At 34.3% G+C, this 23529-nt stretch overlaps 1 protein-coding gene and 1 long non-coding RNA gene across 2 annotated transcripts; both read left to right on the forward strand.

The window, feature by feature from the left end:
- Positions 1–2198: 2198 nt before the first annotated feature.
- LOC116010860 lies at positions 2199–2975 on the forward strand. Its single transcript, XM_031250359.1, has one exon. It carries the CDS (start codon positions 2199–2201, stop codon positions 2973–2975), a length of 777 nt encoding a protein of 258 aa, XP_031106219.1.
- Positions 2976–14683: 11708 nt separating this feature from the next.
- LOC116011377 lies at positions 14684–16477 on the forward strand. The gene is made up of 2 exons (XR_004097012.1): positions 14684–15238; positions 16226–16477. It is a non-coding gene; the product is annotated as an uncharacterized LOC116011377 (long non-coding RNA).
- The last annotated feature ends 7052 nt before the right edge of the window (positions 16478–23529 follow it).

Consider the following 23529-nt stretch of genomic DNA (forward strand, 5'->3'; position numbering starts at 1 on the left):
CATTTCACATGTGTCCTCACAAAGACTGGTTCGTCTCTCTAGAACTGGTTGATGGTGGAATTGTCTTGATGGGTAATGATACCTAATGCAAGGTTAGTGGAATTGGAAGTGTGCAGATTAAAACTCATGATAACGTTATCAGGACTCTTACCAATGTTCGGTATATTCCTGATTTTGAAACGCAATATGATATCCTTGGGCACCTTGGAATCTCTAGGGTCCAAGTACATAGCTGAAGGTGGAGTTCTGAAGGTTATAAGAGGCTCTCTTGTTCTCATGAAAGCTTCTCGTTCTGGAAGCTTGTATGTGTTGCACGACAGTACTGTGACAGGTTTAGTTGCGGTATCCTCATCGATGTCTGAAGCTAATCTCACTCAATTATGGCATATGCGTCTGGACATATGAGTGAGAAAGGCATGCATATCCTGAGCAAGAAAGGCCTCATCGGTGAATCAGGTACGGGTAAATTACAATTTTGTGAGCATTGTGTTTTTGGGAAACAAAAGAGGGTTAGTTTCTATACTGCTACACACCGTACCAAAGATGTATTGGAATATATACATTCTGATTTATGGGGACCAACTAAATTCCAGTCTATGGGAAGCTATAGATATGCTATGTCTATTATTGATGACTTTTCTCGCAAAGTCTTGGACTATTTCCGGAAACATAAAAATCAGGCATTTTCCATTTTAAAAAAGTGGAAAATATTTGTTAAGACTCAAACAGGGAAAAAGGTCAAGAAGCTAAGGACAAACAATGGCTTGGAGTTCTGTGAGTCAGATTTCACTGAGTTTTGTGTAGCACAAGGAATTGCCAGGCACAAGACCTTGCCTAGAAAACCTCAGCAGAATGGTGTTGTCGAACGTATGAACAGGACTCTGTTAGAGAGAGCTTGTTGCATGCTCTCTAATGCTGGGTTATGGAAACGACGTGATTTTTGGGCAGAGGCCATTTCTACTGTATCCTATTTGGTAAATAGGTCTCCACATTCATCCATCGATTTCAAAATTCCAGAGGAAGTTTGGTCAGGTAATCCTATTGACTACTCTATGTTAAGAGTTTTTGGATGTTGATAAGCTCCCAAGATGACTACATATTTAAATATAAATAGAGATTGTTTTATAGCATTTCAGTATCCTTATGTGACTAATTTATGATATTATGTGCTTTAATTAGATAACCACGACCAAAGCTATCTTTGGTGTGTTTTTAAGGTGTTTTATAGGTCTCAGGAGCCATTAGGTACGAGAGATGGGCAAAACGAGCAAACCGAGCAGAATAGAAGTCCCGGGGAACCTAGGATGCTTCATCTACGCGTGAAGGCCATGTGGACGAATTCCAGTATCCATCCACGCGTGGATGAGCTCGTGGATGAGACAATGCGGGATAAATTATTTTAGGACAATTTTTGGGAGACTATTTAAGGAGACTTGATAGGAATTTTCAGGGAGTTCTAATTTTTTTTAGCTTTCCCATTCTAGATTAGTTTTACATTTCCTTTGTGAATGAAGAACTGATGCTTGGATTGAAGATTACATTTACATTTTACTAGGTGATTTCTATTTGAATCTTATTTTTATTCACATTCCTTGTTCTTAGATTGAATTGGTTTATGATCTTAAATCTATGATTATATTTAGCTAGTTCTATCTAGGGATTGAGTTGTGTGAATCTATGCTTGCTTAGTGTGAGATCCTATTTCTTATTGTGGATTTGATTTATTTGATGTTGGGAGATCTATTCTTGTCTATTGATTGTTGGTTTGATTAAATCTTGTGTAGATTTGGCCAATCTATTGAGAGGTTGAGACCTTAACTCTATCATGGTATTGATTTGAGTTAAGTTGTAACTTTTTGCAATCTTAGATCCTATGGAATTCCATGATAGAGAATAGTAGGAAAGTGTGTAGCCTAGGTATTTGATAAAATGTCTCTTAGGGCTTTTGGTTGCGAAAAGGTATTCCTAAGCCTAAGAAGCCCTAGTACACAATGGTGGAAGAGGACTAAGAGAACACACTCTTGAATAGCCAACACAATTGAATCATTAGACCACTACAAAGACACACAAGGAGGCAACATAGATAAGCTTTTAATAATGTTTCTCCTCTTACCAGCAATTAGACCACTCCTCTTTTCTCCTCTTACCAGCAATTATTCTAACAATCAATAAGCTTTTAATACTGTTTCTGAGGAAGAATGAACTCTGGGTTCTTCGACTTTGCAACCAACATCCCAAAGTTGGAACACTTTGAAGGCATGGGCTTTCGTAGATGGCAAAAGAAGATGAAGTTCCTCCTTGCGGCCCTAAATGTGGCATATGTGAAGATGAAGTTCCTCTTTGCGGCCCTAAATGTGGCATATGTGCTGAGCACCTCGAAGCCGGTAGAGCAAGAGAATAAGACACTCAAAGCCACCCGTCGCCGGCTCAAATGGGAAAATGATGACCTCGCATGCCGTGGCCATATTTTGAATGGTATATCTGACACTCTCTTTGATATTTATCAGTATGAGGAGTCCTCTAAGGACCTGTGGGAAAAGCTTGAGGCAAAATATATATCTGAGGATGCCTCTAGCAAGAAATTCCTGGTAAGTGAATTTAATGAATTCAAAATGGTGGATAGTCGACCTGTCATGGAACAATTCCATGAGATCATCAGATTGCTTGGGTTGATAAGGAAACATGGCATGAATATGGATGACTCCATTTCCATTGCTGGTATCGTAGACAAGCTGCCACCTTCTTGGAAAAAGGTACATCGTACCTTGATGCAAAAGAAGGAAGAACTTACCATGGAACAACTGGGCTCCCACCTTTATGTTGAGGAAGGGATCAGACTGAAGGAAAGTAAGAATAAAGGCATTGCAAAGGCCACTGGGAACCGAAAAGGGAAAGGGAAACCGAGAAAGGCTACCAAATCTTCTAAGTTTAAGAAGAATGGAAACGAAAAAGGGAAGGCATCTGTTACATGCTAGGTGTGCAATGGTCCACATTTTAAAAAGGACTGAGAAGTTTGGAAGAAAGAAAGGCACAAATGGAAGGTAAATCTTCTGGTGATCATGGCCAAGGAAGTGGCGAATGGAAACTAAGGTAAAATTATTAATCTTGTTTTTTATAGTATTTAAAATTTCGTTGCTATGATATATGAAATTTGTGTCATGCTGACTGATGACTCGTGGTGGGTTGACACTGGGCAACCAGACATGTCTACAAAGATATAAATCTTTATAAGATTTATAAAAGTCTGGAAAATGGTCCAAGCCTGTACATGGGAAATGGTTCCATGGTGAAAGTCAAAGGGGTTGGACAAGTTGAGTTGTTGCTTACTTCTGGAAAGAAACTAACCCTCACAGATGTGTATCATGCCCCAGATGTTAGAAAAAATTTAGTTTATGGCATTGTGTTAGACAAGTGTGGTTTTAAACTTGTGTTTGAAGCAGATCGTTTTATTTTATCCAAGGCTGGTACGTTTGTAGGCCAAGGATTTCTATGCTGTAATATGTTCAAGTTAAATATCAATAAAGTTTATGGTTGTGTTTACACAGTATGTATATCATCTTTATGGCATTTTCGCTTATTTCACGTAAATTATGTGCGTTTACTTGACATGGCTAAAGATGGATTAATTCCATCATTTGAATTAAACAAGGAACTGTAACACCCCAATTTTCAACTCTTACATTTATTACAAAATCCGTAATAAAACGCTGCGGAAGCTTACATCATATCAACAGAAAACCGAGTGCTACCGCCACACCTAGAGTGAATTCTATCACCTCTTTGACAAACTCCACTCTAAGTGCACAGGCTAAACTTACAACATTAATAACAATCCCTGTCTACATCAAAGAGTAGACCTCAATCTGTACTTCCCTTCTATTCCGAGCTCATCGGCTACAGGGGCCCACACTAATCTGCAACTGATAAGAAACACATTGAAGTGCAGTTAGCGCGACGGCTAAGTAAGGAAATCCGATGTCACTCAAAAGTAGACAAAGGTTTGAAAACATTTACTGAAACAACATCCACTCGTCTCGTAAGACAAAATCATTTGAGAATACAAATAGATATTGAAAATCATAAGTTTTTCTGCTGTAAAACTTCTAATCTTTCCCACTCATCATTTCTCCTTTCAGTCCCTCATCACAGGGAAATTTCCTTACTAATCATCTCAAGAAAACGAATTCGCTAGCATACTTCAGTGCTAGCCCTTAACACCTTTCTCTTCTCTCGTAGTTACAGCGTAACTACCCTTCATTATAAAAAATATATCCTTAGTTTCCTTAACTTGAGAGCTTGAGGCCTTAGGAGCAACCAATCTTGTCCCCTCCTTTCCACTTGGGTCTCGACTCGGGGTCAATGTCTGGCATCCCCCTGTATCTTATCGATTCCCCTAGATCTATACCGGATCGTTACAATGAATCCTAGTTGGCCTAACTAGGCTCGTTGAAACGAATCTTGCCCGATATTTCATGAGTAACCATACTTAAGTGTGCACACCCCCGCAAACCGCAGCTTACGAGTGATACAGTACCCGGCGAATAGACTTCGCCCTCAGTATGAATTGCATGTCATACGGCATAAACAAAACCACTGGGCTATGGAACTTTAAGCCCTCCCATGAGGTTTGTCAAGGAGACATAAACAAAACCACTGGGCCATGGCACTTTAAGCCCTCCCATGAGGTTTGTCAAGGGACATAAACAAAACCACTGGGCCATGGCACTTTAAGCCCTCCCATGAGGTTTGTCAAGGAGACATAAACAAAACCACTGGGCCATGGCACTTTAAGCCCTCCCATGAGGTTTGTCAAGGAGACATAAACAAAACCACTGGGCCATGGCACTTTAAGCCCTCCCATGAGGTTTGTCAAATAAACAACCATCACGCCATGGCATTTAAGCCCTCCTGTAGGACAATCATATCAACAACCCCGGGCCATGGCAATTAAGCCCTCCCGTAGGTCAATCATATCAACAACCCCGGGCCATGGCAATTAAGCCCTCCCGTAGGTCAATCATATCAACAACCCCGGGCCATGGCAATTAAACCCTCCCGTAGGTCAATCAAGGTCTTCCTCAATTCACTTTAGAAACTAAGGGTTTGAAAACGTGATCCTTCCTTCAGTTCTCTTACAACAATCATTTCTTTGGACATAATTCACAAATGAGTCCAATATTGGAAATCGGCTACCTCTTTAGCCCCTGAAGGATTTTCAAAAGACTTTCTCTGCCCGCAGGCTTTTCAAACATCATTTTCTCAACAATAAGGTTTTGACAACCTTTATATCAAAATAGCATACGTTTTTCAACGTAAGTTTTATAAACATTTTTACTTGCCGAAAGGCTTTTCAAACATGGCTCAAGCACGAGCAAAGATTGGAAGAAAGTATAACTGGACACAAGCTGGTCACTCATCGGATACTTCATCATATACAATACTAGGATATTCTTGGATATACTTCATATTCAAGTCCCATACTTGAATTCAATCCAGCTAGTTATACACTTGTATATTCTACTAACACTACATATATCCATTTCCAATACTATTATTATAATAGTATGAACCCATAGTCAATCATTTATGAATCAATCGATTCATAGCACCATTAATATTAACATCCTTAACCTTATTCCTTATCATGAATCTCAATTCATCTTACAATCCAATCATCGTCGGTGATCCATAATCATGGTTCCACCATTAACTAATAATAGATAGCTGTCCTTGTCATTATTTCCATTGACAACTTCCACCATGATCAACACCATTAGATCGTAACTTGAGGTAAAGTCATTACCTAACCATAATCCAAAGTCGTTTAACAACTATTTCCTCAAAATTCACCATATTCAATCTTTATCTCAATATTTCCATATAACAATTTCCTTAATAAATATCGTAATATCATCACCACTCAAAATTCCTTTAAACCATAATATCTTTACCAAAGAGATATTTTAAATCCTCAAGTAAACACCAACAATCCCCAAATCAAAAGAATCACTTCCAAGTTCTTAAAATAATAACCAAAGAGAGAATTCCAACCTCTCCAAATAAATTCGAAAGGAGTAGTTCCAATCTTTCAACATAACCACCAAATAGAGAGTATTGCCCATAACAAAGATCTCACAATAATCACCAAAGATAATCCTTCAAATAATTAGTCCCACCTTGATAATATATTAATTACCATTCCGTCTATTCATCCAGTCATTAAACCTTAATAACTGTTATCAGTCCTTAATCACTATAATTAGAGCTTAATTACCTCTTGAACTCCATTGTTAATCCATCATTAATTACTAAGTCCTTAATTAAGCTCTAATTACTATCTATAATCATTACAATCATCAGTAATAACCATCCTAACTTTATCACCATTTCATAACCCATGTATCAACATGTTATAACATCATCATCATTCTCATAACCTCTTAGGTTCATTACAACCCCATCATCTAAACATCAATAATAATAATCAAAGCTTATACAATTTGATCTTACTCTCGAACCTACTGGACTCCACTGGACGCGCCACGTCCAACACGTTCCGCCTATTCTGGACAGTAATTGAGCTTGGCGCAGTCCGAAAGATTGAGCCGGTAAAAATAGTTCCCGAACTCCTTTTCACTTGAAATTTTTATGGTAGAACCCCAACTCATAGTACTTGATGTCCATAAAAAGTTTTGGTCATTTTGGTTCGCGAATAAACACAGAAAATTCCATCTTTGCCCTTGGCAGTGTGCTGTCCGGAATTTTTCTCTCTCTGGACCAGTTTTGGAGAAAAATTCGAAAACCATACTTATACTACTCCGATCATTATGAAATTTTATATGCGGGTTCTACACTTATAGAACTACATGTCGAAAAAAAATAGGATCAAAATACCTTACCTATTTTTCCCAATAAATCTCGGAAGTTACTGCCAGAATCTACCCTGATTTCCTTTCACTATTCTCACAAGTATAAGCTCATATGAACATAAATATAACATATACATGCATATCCAAGCTATGAACATGTATAAAAAAAATATTTCCAAAGCTCAAAAACACCATATTTCAACCAAAAATCAATTATCCAAATTCAAGTGACTAATTCCAACTTAAGGGAATTCCTTACCTCAACCGGGTTACTAGTTCTCGTAGAAGGCTTTTGGAGTTGATTTCCCCAATTTCACCTTAAAACCCTATGATTCCACCAACAACATAACACAACATACAAGAAATCTTAACTTAGATTCATGCTCTAGGAAGGATTATAAAGCTTTTTACCGAATAAAATTGGAATCTTACCGAATATAGTTGAGAGATGTGAAGGAAATTAGCTACGGAAGCAAGGTATTCATGGAAGAAGACAATGAAGATCACACCCTCTCTCCCTCTCTCTTCATTTCGGCAATAGGAAGAAGAAAAGGGGAAAAAAATGCTTTTATAATCACATTTAGCTTATGTGATAAGGTAAGGGAAAAAAAATAATAAAATAATAAAATATCTCAACTTGGACTGATCGGGATTGAAACAGATGAATTTTCGGTAGAAAATAATCCAGATAGAATAAATTCCGAAACTAAAAATTTATTCCAGACTAACCCTCAAAATTGGGCTAGGTTCGGTACACCGCGAAATTTAGCGATGTACGATCAAAATAAATTTTCGCTGCTATGAGCTGATTTAATTAAATAGGAAATTCAAGAATAATAGTATGGTGTCTAAAAATCCATTTCCTAGGACAACCGGGTCCGAATACTAGTTCCTAAAATTTTACGGTTCGTGACCGGTACGTACGATCGCAGCTTATTACTAACTGTCCTTACTTATAATAATTCTTTTGAGAAATCGGGAGATCATAACTTATGAATGTCAACGCCTTAGGATAAAATAATAATGTTAGGAAAATACGGGGTATTACAGGAACCATGCAGTGCATGCATGTTGAATAAAATAACTAGGAATCCTTTTCCTAGTATAAAAAGAAATTCAAATTTACTTGAATTGGTGCACAGTTACTTGTGTGATTTTCATAGCACCCCATAACTGGAAAATAAGAAATATGTTGTTACCTTCATTGATGACTATTTGAGATTTTGCTATGTGTATATGCTGAATTCTAAGGATGAGGCCTTAGAAAAATTTAAAATATTTAAATTGGAGTTGGAATTGCAAATTAATCGGTTAGTAAAAATTTTACGTACTGACAGGGTTTGTGAGTATTATGACCCGCCATTTTTCTAATCTGTGGGTATCATTCATGAGACCACAACACCCTATACACCATAGCAAAATGGTGTAGTAGAAAGGAAAAATAGAGTGCTCAAGGAAATGGTAAACTGCATGTTATCAGTTTTCGGTCTGAGTGAAGGTTTCTGGGGAGAAGCCATGTTGACTGCATGCTATGTACTCAATAGAGTTCCAAATAAAAGAAATAGGGTAACACCCTATGAGCTTTGGAACAACAGAAAACCCAACTTGAATTACTTAAAAATCTGGGGGTTTAGGGCCATGTTACGGTTGTCGGATTCTAAACGAAATGCCCTGGGGAAAAGGGCATTGATTCTATTTTTATAGGATATGTTCTACACAGTAAAGCGTACCGGTTCTATGTTACAGAACCAAATGACTTTATTTCGGTCCATGCTGTAATAGAGTCCCGGGATTATATTTGATGAAAATCGATTCTCATCAATAAATAGAACCAAGGATTTAATTCCTAGTTCTAGTGGGTTTACAGTTGATGATCAAATGTATGATCATACAGTGTCAAAGGAACCAATACTTAAATAAAGTAAAAGAGCAATAAATGAAAAAAACATTTGGTTCATATTTCCAAATGTATTTAATTGAAGGATCAAGGGAGTCTACACAGACTAAAAATCTATATTAGTTTAATATAGAAGATGATCCTAAGACTTATGAGGAAGTTATAAATTCTCATGATGTTGCTTTCTGGAAAGAAGCAATTAATGATGAGATGGATTCCATCATGGGAAACAATACATGCATTTTGACTAATCCACCAAATGGTTGTAAACCAATAGGTTGCAAATGGATTTTGAAAACGAAAATAAAAGTTGATGGTTCAATCAACAAATATAAAGCCAGGCTTGTCGCACAGGGCTTTAAACAAAAAGAAGGAGTTGACTTCTTTGACACTTATGCTCCAGTAGCAGGGATTGCTACTATTAGATTGTTAATTGCCATTTCGGCTATACACAATCTAATAATTCATCAAATGAATGTTAAGACTGCATTCTTAAATGGTGAATTAGAGGAGGAAGTTTACATGAAGCAACCTGAAGGTTTCGTGGTTGCAGGACAAGAACATAAGGTTTGTAAGTTGATAAAGTCTCTTTATGGCTTGAAACAAGCACCCAAACAATGGCATGATCAGTTTGATCAAGTTGTGCTAGCGATTGGGTACAAGATAAATCAGTCTGACAAATGCATCTACAACAAATTTAATAATCAAAGGCAAGGAGTTATCATTTTCTTGTATGTAGATGACATGTTAATTTTTGGAAATAAATTGGAAAAAATTAAAGAAACTATAGAGTTTCTCAGTTCTAGTTTCTCCATGAAAGATTTAGGAGAAGCGGAAGTAATTCTTGGAATAAGATTTACTAAGGTACAGGATGGTGTTAGATTGACACAATATAATCTCATTACATTGAGAAAGTGTTAAAAAGATTTAATCACTCAACTGGTTCTCCAATTTCTACACCTATGGATCCTTCATTGAAGTTAATTCCAAATGAAGGTGATCTGGTGTCTCAGTTGGAATATTCTAAAGTGATAGAATGCCTAATGTATGCTATGACAAGTACTTTGCCCGATATTGCATTTGTAGTAGGGAAGATGAGTAGATACACTAGTAATCCTAGTGTAGTACATTTGATGGCATTAAAAAGGATACTAAAATATTTGAATAAAACTATTAATTATGGTTTGATATATTCAAAAGATATTTCCATCCTAGAAAGATATTCTGATGCTAGTTAGATATCAAATCAGTAAGATTATTCCTCAACTAGTGGATGGGTTTTTCTGCTTGGAGGAGGCGTTATTTCCTGGGCTTCTAAAAAGCAAAGTTGTATTTCTGATTCAACTATGGCATCTTAATTTATTGCATTAGCTTCTGCATGCAAAGAAGTTCAGTGGCTAAGGAATTTAATTATGGAAATTCCAGTTTGGCCAAAGCCGATGTCACCAATTTTGGTACATTGTGACAGCGCTACTACACTGGCCAAAGCATATAACAACGTTTATAATGGCAAGTCAAGACACATAGGCATGCGACATAGCTATGTGCAGGAGCTCCTAAATAATGGTTTTGTAACACTAGACTTTGTACAGTCCTGGTTCAATTTAGCGGATGCATTTACTAAAGTCTTGGCAAGGGACATGGTGTTAAAAACATCAGAAGGGATAGATTTAAAACCCGCATCTAGTCGAGAGGTGAAGGAAAGCTCAACTCACACCTAAGTTAGCTATTACGTTAGGTCTTGAGTTCAATATTGATGAGTCACTTCATTAATTGGCTGCAAGTACTAAATAAAAGATATCCCTAAAGTCAGTACTTGGTTTGCATTGTTGTAGGGATGAGATTTACTCTTAACTAATCTTTTGAGAAAATGCTTGGTGTAGGGTATGAATTAAAAGATTAGCCTATGTGAACAGGAGGTGTGGCCGCTTCAAAGAGCTTTGGCTTTTGGCTTGGATATGTTCATGAAAGGATATGACACATGGCCTTTAATAGTGTAAGTTTATTGAGTTGTTGTGACTGTAAAACTTGTGTGTATTTTACCTGCATTTTTTCAAAGTGACTGCATGATTCAAGGTTTGTCCATCACTGCAATCCGAATTGATGTATCGAGTATTATACTAAAGGTGTGTTTGGAAAGCAGGAAAATGACTTCTGGAAAATGTTTTCTGGAAAATGAGTCATTTTCCGGAAAATTAATTCATTTTCCGTGTTTGGATGTATTCTGGAAAACTGTCTTTGGGTGTTTGGTTCGTTTTCTGGAAAATGGGTAGAATTGTATAATTATATATATTTTTATTCTATTTAAAATATTAAAATTATTATAATAAAATAAAAATAATATTTTAAATCACAAAATTTATCTTTCAAACAAAAAAGTAACAAAATTAAAAAAAATAAATAAACCCCCCCCCCCCTATGTTTCCGGCGCCGGAAACCAGAGCATGGCTATGGTTTCCGGCGGAAACCATAGCCTGTCGACTAGGCATTGTATGATTTTCCGCCATTTTGGCCTCATTTTCCCAGTCAACGGAAGGTTTTCCAAGGGTTGCCAAACATGGGAAACCCGGAAAATGATTTCCAGAAATCATTTTCCGGGTTTCCAAACACACCCTAAGTGAAAGTTCAATCTTTAAGGCACTTTCATCTATGCATAAGTTTTGGATCTTTCTTGATACGGTGTTAATTTTTACTATATAAATGAAGGAAGAAAGTTGGACATTTATGTAGTAATGGAAATTAAGTTTCAGATGAACTACCATGCAAATGTTAAATACTATTTGTAACACCCCAATTTTTAAACCTTAACTTTATTACAAAATCCCAATAATATATTGCGGAAGCTTACACATCTAACCAGCAAAAATTGGGTGTTACCGCCACACCTAGAGTGAATTCTATCACCTCTTTGACAAACTCCACTCTAAGTGCACAGGCTAAACTTACAACATCAAAATACATCCAAAGTCCAACTTGATACAAGGAAGTAATTATACAACCAAATTTCCTCCAAATAATAAAATCCTCCAAATGCCTACTCCTCAAATGGACTAATCTCAACCTCACTTCCATCCTATTCATGTTCACCTGCAAAAAATTATTTTAACACAAAAACGAAGGGGTGTATATCCCAAAATTAGCATAAGCTAAGTAAGTTCCATTTCACCCCGAAAAATATAGGCTTGGGTTTTTATCATTTATCTCATAATATACTTTTCCAAAATAATGTGGAGATATACTTTTCCCAAAATAACATATTTGTCAAGGAGGATTAAATACCAAGTTGGGGATACAACCCACACCAATACTCAATCAATAGGACCGCAGCCCTAGGTTCTCATATCAATAGCAAATAGAACCGCAGCCCTAAGTGCTCATAATAATCTGGACCGCAGCCCATTTCCAGCTCAGACCGGCAGCAAGTATTCTTATCCTCCAAGACTAAATATGTACATATAATTTTCAAAATATATCATTTCTTCATAATAAATATTTTCTTCAAAAATATATAATTTCTCAAGACATATTTTTCTCCACAATAATTCATTCCATAAGAATATATCATTCTTAGTACATATATGTATATAACACCAAAATTCCAAGTCAAGCATTTACTCAACACGTTGACCCGTAAAAATCAATTCTCGATAATTCGAGAATCATACACATATTATGCAATGCACTTGTGATCACATGGACATCATAATGCACATAATTTTGCAAAACACATAATTTTGATATCATATCATATCATATATCAATATACATATATATGGGGTAAATAATAATTTTAGTGAACATGAAATCTTACCCTTGAAGACCAAAACTCTCATCAACACTTAATGAGATTCTAGCCACTTGATAAGAAACTTGAGAGGCTAGATTTTCCTTCAAACCCTTTAAACATCAATGTAAGATTTTCCCTAATAATATATATATTATATATTATATATTAGGGCCTTAATTAAGTGGTGCAAGTTAACTAGGTTTATTAAGTGGTTTGGTTGGACTAAACAACTAGTAGTTGTATTCAACCAGACTCTGTGCCTATATAAATCTGTATTGATGGGATACAGGATAAGCATTATATAGCACATACAGTTTACGGTACTCATACTGCTCAGTAGACACCAGTACACCATCTAGGGTTCTGAGTCAAGTATGAGACAAATATGGCTGACGGTTTACCGTTCAAGAGACATTACATCAACTGTGGCTGGAGATCAATACGGCTTTCGCTTCCGCTACTACGAATCAGGTTTCTCGTATAATATTCTGTTTAGTTAGATTATTTATATCTAACATTTGGTATCAGAGCCTTTATAATCTCAGCCCCGGTTGATTGTTTTGCCTAAAACAATATTAAGTTTAATATACATTAAGTTTAGTATATGCTTTGGTTTTCAATTACATTCATCCTAATTCATCAAAATATGCATATAAAATATATCATTTGATGTAATTGAGTGAAATATTATGTATATTTTGAATGAATTATTTGTAATTGATTTAAGATGGCTAGAATTATTTTTTTTTTTTTTGATCTTGAATTACTAATTCAATTTCAGCATTAAAAAAAAATTAATTCCAGCATTAAGAAAAGAAAAGGAAAATTTCAGCATTGAGATTTTAATTCTTGAAATTATTGCCGTTTTTTTCCTTTGTTCGCCGACTATGGCGTTTGTGTCGACGAGGGCCAGTAGCGACGATCGATCGACGCATATCTCACTGGATTAAGTTCGCCGGTGCCTTTTTTTGATAACGTCGACGCATCGGCAAGCTCTGTTGATGGCAGTAGACAGCGTTGGCAGCGGTGGCGTCGGGGTGGACTTCCGGTTCACCGATGTTGTCTTCTCCTTAGGCGGCACTGGCGTGGCGCTGAACTGGTTCACGTCTGCTTCTCCTTAGGTGGGCCGTCGCTGCTTCTTTTTCCTCCTCTCCATAAGGTCGTCGGCGTGGCGCTGGTGTTCACTTGGAACTGCAGACGACGGGCGACGGGTGGCGTCCGGCTGCTGCTTCTTCTTTGCTCCCGTCGTCGCCGCCGCATGAGGTAAGGGTTCCAGCTCTGGTCGATTGAACGTAAAGATGAAGATGATGATGGAATAAAGGTTTGGGCCGGGTCAGGCCCATTTGGGTCAGACCTGGTCCAACAAAATCTTGGGCCTGTTATGGTATTTTGGGCTCAATTCAGTTTTTTTTCCTCCATCATATTTGGACTTCTTCTAGTTTAATTGTTCAAGTTCATACCTCATTAATTTATCGTTAAATTATCATTCAACTTTAGGCAAATATTAAGTATTTAATTTGCTATTTGAATTTTAAGTTAATATAGAGGTATATTAAAATTGCCTAAAGTATTGCAATTTATTTAAGGATATATGGGTTAATAATACATTAATATGCAAATTCAAGCATGCTATGTATATTTGTCAAATATTTTATTATTATTTTAATTATACATTGATTAAAGCATGCATTAATGTTGAATTTAGCATATTATTAACTCATATTATATATCATTCAATTTTGGATCCTTAGGTCAATTTAAGTCATTATGGCCTATTAAGACAGCTTGTTTTGGTTTTCCATTAAATCTTGGGCATATTTTAGTCCTATATTTGATTTGGGGCTTTAAAATCTATATTTGGAACAAGCTAATTTGGACCTATCTTGGGTCATTAAAGTATGGATCTTACCATTATTGATTGATATTTTCGTAATAACTGTAGCTCATTTTGAATTTATAACATGGTTTTAATTATTACTATCTACCATATTTTGTTAATGGAATTCAGTGATGGTAATAATATTAAGTTTGGATCTATTTCAGTATTAGACCATTTTCCATCCATGTTATAGCTCATTTGGGTCATTAAGAATTATAGGCCTTATTTGAGCATATAGGTGCTATAATTATTGTTTTGGCCTGGTCTTAAGCCATTAAATATTTATTTAAGAATTTAATTATTATTTTGGCCATTAAGAATTATAACTATTGTTTAAGTTGGTTATGTTTTTCAATTTATCAATGGTTTTCAGGGCCTTAATAATATTAATTCTTTAATTTTAAAGTAATATAGTCATGTTAATTATTATGCGGTAAATTGAGATTAGTGTATGGCATCCCTTAATTGCAGTTTTGCCTTTATTTTAATTATTATTAATTGGCATTATTAGTTACTGTTATCAAGTTTAGAGACTAATCTCATTTATTACTTTTCATAATAATTATTGTTTCATGGTAATCTGCCATATTTGGTACATTGGTAAGATTACCCATGTCAATTCATTTTATTACATGACTATTAATGTTGGTAATTAAGTCCTATCAACAAATCTTTTATATACCATTGGACGCTGCATTGAGGTTACTGACACCAACAATGAATATGGGGAGAATTATGAAGTTTTTTTCTCTTGTGGATCGTCATCGTTGCTAGCGCAATGGGAAGATGCGGTTTGCATCATTAAGGTATGTCATTAATTATCTTTTATTATTATTGGAATTAATGCTACAACTATAGTTAACCGCTAATTTGGACTAGTCACATAATTTCTCTTTAGAAATATGGAAACATTAAGAAGGTGTATTACCATAATTTGGTTGTCATTGTTAAATGTTAATGGTGATTATAATGTTACCTATTGCCATTCAATATTTTAATTAATGATACCATTAATATTAATATGGTATTCAGTTATGACTCCTGAGTTGTTTCCAATCAAGTTCATGTGACAATGTTCTAGTTAAGAAAATATTATGTTTATTATCATTTTCTTGACATTAATATTTTTCGGACTTCAAATTTTATTAAGTTTTCAAAATTGTATCCGAAAATGCTTCTACAATTAGTGGTTTTAGCTATTGTTTTTTTTCCATATTTAGTCTCCATCTAATAATATCATTATGGCTATTTTATTGCTTTTTTGGATTATTTGCAAATTTTGCCATTAATGATAATAATATTATTAATTCGGTTATGGAGAGTGATTTTGAATCAATTCAGTAATTTTGGAAAAAACATATTTGCTAGGCAATTGACTATTGCCATTTATGCCATAATTCATTTAGTTTTCGAATTATGATTTTAGTTCTTTTTGCCCATATTTGGTTAGTATGAATAATGAATATTTGGTATAAATTCATATCCTCTAGTTGGTTCATACTTTTCAAATAGTTTTATGCATTCAATCACATTAAGTGCATAATATTAAGTTTGATTATGCAATTTGGGTTTGTGAGATTTTGTTTTACAAATGACAATATATACATTTTTAGATATTGTTAAATTTGTAAATTCGGTCTATTTCTCATAAATTTAGTGTGATGCATTAAAACATTTTGTCATGGGCTTAAAGTTTAAAAATTTCAAAGTATACATTCATTAATTTTTGGTCCCTTTGGATTGGACTCATTAGAGTTTGAATATTAAGTTTATACTTTGGATTGAGCCCTTAGGACCCAATTGCGGACATAATCTCTCTGCCAATGATGCCAGACTCCCTGGGACCCGACGCCTATAAGAGGTGGATGCGTCTTTTCAAGATCCATCAGAAGCATGAGGAGAAGAAGGAAGCTCATATTAAAATTGCTTTAAGTTACGCAATTTGTTTAGGATATATGAGTTTAATGCTTAATTTTATGCATATTAATTTGTCCACTGCATAATATTCTGGTTTTAAATTATGCAATTTTATTATTATGCCTTCAGTAATGCATAAATTTATGTTGGAATTACATTAGTTCCTTATTAAGTTGGACTTATGCATAAATTTTAGTTGCAGTAGTGCCTGAATTTAAGCACATTTAGTCTGCTAATTTAGTTCACTATTTTAAAGCTTTATTCATATGTGAACTATTCAATTTCGGATTATACCCTACAGTTTTGTTTATACCCCAAATAGTTATACATTTTGTGTATATGAATCAGGGAGTCATACTAGTTTTATGGCCATGACTTAAGAACATCTTGGCCACTAGTCTCCTTAAATTGATATTATCTAAAGAGTTGGTCTTTAGTGAGGTTTTGTTTTACAAACTTTTCTGGGGTATATACATTTGGAATCTCCCATCATGATTTGGTATAATCTGTCAAATTTTTGTAAGTATTCCTTGCCAATGTGATTTGATTTCGGTCCATTAAAGAATAGCTATAGCATCTTTAATTTACTGAAGTCTTAAAGTTTCAATCTTGGTTACTTAAAGAATAACTACAACTTATTCAATTTCCAAAGATTATTATGTTATGATATTATAATTTTTAATTTGGTTGGGGAGTAGCCACAACATCCTTAATCAGATTAAATTATATATATCTTTATCTTGATCACATAAAGATTACGCAAGGGATTTATGTCTAGTGATCTTATAATTTTAATTTTGTTGGGGAGTAGCCACAACATCCTTAATCAGTTAAAATTATATATTAAGCAGTTTATCCTGATCACATAAAGTTTTAGACATATAAGTTGTGATTAATTGTATCTAATATGATGGAATTTAGCCCACAGGCAATTTCGTTATATTTGTATAATTATTAATTTGGATGAAATACTATACTACGACCATAATTTAGCCCACAGGCAATTATGTATCAGAATGTAGTTAGTAGTTTTATCAGTGATGATAGAAATAAATCTATTTATTTACTTTATAATTATTTGTAAATAATTTTCAATTCTATCATGAAGTTTTTTTATGATGTAAACTTTGAACCATATTTCTTGAATTGCCCATTAGGGTTAAGGAAAAGGAACTTGATTTCTTTTTAAGTTCTTTATCATAATGTTGTAATGAATCTTATTGAATTAAAACTTTAGCCCACAAGCAAGTTTTATGTCACTTGATTCTTCAACTCATTTGATAAATTGTTTCATCATAAATACAAATTTTCAGCCGGATCTAGTTGAGTAAGACTTTAGCCCACAGGCAAGTTTTGTGTCTCTAGATTCTTCTGTCTATTTGATAATTGAGATAAAATATTATCATAAAGGGTTTCTTAATTGGATTTAATAGAATTTAAACTTTAGCCCACACTCAAGTTTTATGTCAATAAATCCCTCAACTCATGAGATAATAATTTTATCACAATTTTGTAGAATTTATAAATCCAGTTCAATTATAAATTCTAAGTTTCATGGGTTGCATTGGCAAGACATGTATTCAGTTGCTTCCCAAAATTTAGCCACTTTTATTAATTATTCCATGAAAGCTTACTAAGTTCGTTAGACTAACTATAGTAAGTTACGTGATATGCTATACTTATTTTGGATTCCAAGGATAAAATGTATCTTTTGAGCCAAATTCAAACTTGGTTTTGGAAGGTGTTTTTTTTTTTTTTTAGTATGTCCAACTATGGTGGGGAATTATATCTTCATTATTTATTTGGACTTCTATTGGAATTAGATATTGATTATTTAGTATGCCCAACTAATGGTGGGGAATTCTATCTTCATTTATTAGTTGGTCAAATCAATTATGAGTATGTATATCATTATTTTTGCTAAAGAAGAGTGGGAGTGATCATTAAGAAAAAGATCATTAAGATACTCCACTAAAGATTATGGATTTAACTATTGTCTTCATACTTCCCAATGCAAATTGGATTGTATGTCAAACAATAAGTCCAAAAGATTCCACAAGTATTAATCTTGAATTTGTTCATATAAATTCATAAGTTCAAATTATTGGACATCTGGTTGTGCAGTATATTTATGAAAATGTTGTACCAATATTAATGAATTTATTAGAACAAAATCATCTAACTTGTGGTGCACTGTCATTCTTTAGCATTTAAGAGTCTTTAGTTTCTTCAAAATTGATCCTGGGCCATTTTGGTATTTAAGGCTCAAGACAATTTTGCGAGACATAAAAGTAAGACTCATAAATGTTCAGTTAAAGTGGATATTGTGATTATTTGGGAAGTTATGGTGTATGTTAACATTCCAAATTTATGGACTTAGAGGTTTTGGTTTGTTCTCTAAGTTATTGGAATGATTCTGTGACTTAACTATCTTTTGGCTATTTTAATGAGTGGGAGTGACAGACGTGTCAACTCTGAGCTCTTAGCTGTTAGAGGTAGTGTTCAAGTTTAGAAGTCACGGAATACAGTTAGCATTATGCTAACATTAAGAGATCTCTATTTAAGGCATGCTTTTAAGGATTTTAGAGATCATACAGTGTACTCTTTTGTACAAATATTTGGATGGTTTCTCTCTTCAGTTGTGCACATAATATATTTTGAGAAACATCACTTAAGTTATACCGAGAATAAACATTGGGTTTGTTCATGAGGGGCCTAAGTTAGAGAATTGAAATGCATGTGACCATAATGGATATTACTCTGCAAAATAGAGGACTTATCACTATGATTCGTGTGTTTTGTTCTTTGGTGAGGGTTGCGCTAGTACTTGCACCAAGTGGGAGAATGTAAGATTTTCCCTAATAATATATATATTAGGGTCTTAATTAAGTGGTGCAAGTTAACTAGGTTTATTAAGCGGTTTGGTTGGACTAAACAACTAGTAGTTGTATTTAACCAGACTCTGTGCCTATATAAATCTGTATTGATGGAATACAGGATAAGCATTATATAGCACATACAGTTCACGGTACTCATACTGCTCAGTAGACACCAGTACACCATCTAGGGTTCTGAGTCAAGTATGAGACAAATATGGCTGACGGTCTACCGTTCAAGAGGCATTACATCAACTGTGGCTGGAGATCAATACGGCTTCCGCTTCCGCTACTACAAATCAGGTTTCTCGTATACTATTCTGTTTAGTTAGATTATTTATATCTAACAATAGCTAAATCCTCTCCTTTTTCCTCTCTAAATTTCGGCCAAATGGGTATGGAATGAAGAAAATGGGAGATCAAGTCTCCTTATATAGCAACACTTTAGGGATGAAGAAACTTGGAGATCAAGCTACATTGTTTCTTATAAGGTAAGAAATAAGAAACTTGGAGATCAATTTTCCATTTTGATCATCTTCAAAAATATTTAAATAATAACATGTGGTGTAGGGAGTTGCCAAGTGTCACATTTTTGTGGTGGGTAAGGGAAAATATCTTCGGTTAGACTGTTCGGGATTAAAACAGATATAGTTTCGGTGGAAAATAATTTAAATAGGAAGAATTTTGAAACCAAAATTATTTTGAAAATAATCCCGTCACTAATTTGAAAAATCGGATAATTTTTTGTATATCGCGAAATACTGCGATACAAGGGTCGAAATAAATTTTCTCTCTTACGGGCTAATTTAATTAAATAGGAAATTCAAGGTTAATGGTATGGTGCCTAATAACCCACTTCCTAGGACAATCGGGACAGAACACATACTTTAAAAATTCTTACGGTTCGTGACTGGTACGTAGGTTCGCAGCTTATTGGAATGAGTGAGGGGTTACACTATTAGGAGTTGTGGGCTAATAAATATTATGCCACCATCTATGTCAATTTGAACTAAAATTTTATTTTTAATTACAACTCCAAATATTATTTAACATTCAAAATAAATGTCAATTTTTTCTAAAATTTTATTTTCAATTAGGATTAAAACCAATGTTTATATTATATAAACATTATTATCATGTCTAAATGCTGCTAATTAAAGCCTAAAGGATTGACATTTTTAAGAAAGAAATATGTTTTTTGAAGGAGTCTTAGACTCTATTTTTATTGCCCATCTGATATGGAAATATTGGATGGGAAACTATTAAGAAAGAGGGTCGTTGAGCTCTTTCCATCTTTCTTAATAGTTTGGATTTGGAAAAATGAGCATACACAAAGACGAGACGGTTATTATTGAGTGGACCTTAGTCCACACCGCTGTGTGGAACACAATCTTAAAATTTATAACATATACAATACATTATTCTAATACGTAAAGTACATTATTCTAACTCATAAAATATATGATCTTACTCAAGAAATTTCATTATTTTAACACATAAAGTACATAATACAGTATTCTAACTCATATAATACATTACTATAACACATAAAGTACGTTATTCTAACTCATAAATTAAAATACATTATCTTACCTTAAAAATTTAACTATTATAACACATATAAAGTATATTATATTATTCTAACTCATAAAATAAAATTCATTTATCTTAACTCAAAATGTTCATTATTCTAATATGCGCGCGGAACAAGAATTTTTGTTTTCAAACAACAAAACGATATCGGTTTGGACCGTGGCCCACATAGCTATAATTTGCCAAGGGGAGCCACAACGCGCAAATTATGCCGTGGACCCAGGTCCACCTTGCAAGGTGGACCTGGGTCCAATACGACGCCGTTTCACTATTTTTGTTTTAAAAAAAAATAAAATACTAAACATATAGCCCTGAAATGTGTAAATGTGGAGGTTTCAAATTGTGAATATGGAGTATAGAATTTGTGAATGTAGAGTTATGAAAGTGTGAATCTGTAGTAGAGTTAATAGAGTTCTAGCAGCCCTGAAATGTGTGAATGTGGAGGTTTCAAATTGTGAATATGGAGTATAGAATTTGTGAATGTAGAGTTATGAATGTGTGAATCTGTAGTAGAGTTATGAATTTGTGAATCTGTAGTAGAGTTAACACAGTTCTAGCAGCCCTGAAATGTGTGAATGTGGAGGTTTCAAATTGTGAATATGGAGTATAGAATTTGTGAATGTAGTGTTATAAATGTGTGAATCTGTAGTACAGTTAACAGAGTTCTAGCAACTTGTAGCCCTGTAATGTGTGAATATGGAGTTCCCAAGTTGTGAACATGGAGTATAGGACCTGTGAATATAGAGTTTTGAATGTGTGAATGCATAACAGTGGTATTATAGTTACTAAACGTACAACTCTGTAATGTGTGAATGTGGAGTTTTCAAATTGTGAATAAGGAGTATAGGGTTTGTGAATGTAGAGTTTGTGTTCTGTTGGGATGAGGAGCCGTTAACGCCGTTAATATTTTTTATTTATTTTTTATTTTTTTAAAAAAAATTTGTGAAACGGCGTCGTATTGAACCCAGGTCCACCTTGCAAGGTGGACCTGGGTCCACAGCATAACAACTGGCCAAAACGTGGGAACTCTTTTTTTTTTTGTTATTATTATTATTATTATTATTATTATTATTATTATTATTATTATTATTATTATTATTATTATTATTATTATTCGTTTAATAATATTAATGTTCTCTTCACATAAATATTAGTTTTACCAAATATAATAACACTAATTTTTCCAAACATTTCTTTACAAATTATGAATATAATCCGCTAGTCAAAATCGTTAACATTAGCGACTATTCGTTAACCGCTAATTGCTATCCGTTGTTTGCAAAACAAGGTTGTATTCTATAATAGTGAGAAAAAAAATTATGATTACTAGACTAATCTTAAGGGTCAATCACCAATTTCCTGTAAAACAAAAAGATGGTTGTTGTTGTTGAGTGCAGGATACTTGTAAGAATTATAAAGATTATTCTTTGGCTTAGAAAATTTGATATAAACTTAATTTCAGCATGACTATTATCTTCTTCTAAGTAAGGGATCCTTCTTTATAGATAAGGTTGTGGTGAGATTCAACTTGAAATTTGGATTTGTTCATTGTCACTAAGAAGGGGTAGCTGTCAAAAAATTGCCACAATCCCAAAAGAATTGCTCCCAAATCCTTTACTTGTACGGCTTATGACAATCTAGCACCGGTTCTTCTCTTTTTCGATGAACTTGATGAAGACGAATCGAAGCCGGAATGACTAATATTGCAGTTTCTATGATTTGAGAATCTCATAAAATTTGGAGAGTGAGATTTCAATCAATCAACAAAGTGGGATTAGTGGCCCTAACCTTCGTTTAATAGAGCCAGTATTTCACGGAGATCAGATGAGATCTGCAGCCCCATTGCGTTGCCGGAAGACGATGTTTTCGCTAAAAAAATAAAAATTGATAATAAAATACGATGTCGGTTAAGTAAAGAACCAAAGTCTTATGTCTTACGCAAACAAAAAAAAATGATAATAACATACGACGTCGTTTAATTAAATAACCGAAGTTGTATGTCTTATGCGAAAAAAACATATATCATAACAACATATAATGTTGGTTAATTAAATAATTGAAGTTGTATGTCTTATGTGAAGTTTTTATATACCGGCTAGTAGAGTAAAACAATAAACACTTTAAAAATTTTATATGTGGTTTCGCCGCCATTTGTTCACAACTTTTGTCCCAGCCAATAGTGTAAGTCTCCCTTATCTCTCTTATCTCCCTCACTCTCAAACTAACCTTAGCTTTTTTGTTGAACAATTCAAGATCGAAGAATGGTGGCTGACAATATGGAGTCTTAACAGGGGTATGGTATATACCTTGATATGATGATCTTCCTCCAAGAATATATTAGATAAATGGTTCCTAGTTTTCTTATAGTAAATGGCTCCTTCTAGTATAAATAATGGTATATACTCTGATCTGATCTAGCAATACGAAGTTTATTGCGAGAAAACAATCGCGAACGGATGGCGTACAACATCTTCGCGGCGAGGAGCTCCGTTTTCTTCTGCTTCGCCGCCGCCTCGTCGACCATCTATAAATGCTCCATTTTCTTCTGCTTCTGGATTGTCGGAATCGCCTATCATAAGTCTTTTTTTTTTAACAAATTACGATATGACGTCGGTTTTTTTTTAAAAGAGAGATACTTTAAAAAAAATAGAGAGATATGACGTCGGTTGTTTTTAAACAACCGACGTGGTATCTTCATTATTTTTTTAAAA

This window comes from Ipomoea triloba, chromosome 2 (genome assembly GCF_003576645.1).
Source record: "Ipomoea triloba cultivar NCNSP0323 chromosome 2, ASM357664v1".
NCBI classification, from domain to species: domain Eukaryota; kingdom Viridiplantae; phylum Streptophyta; class Magnoliopsida; order Solanales; family Convolvulaceae; genus Ipomoea; species Ipomoea triloba.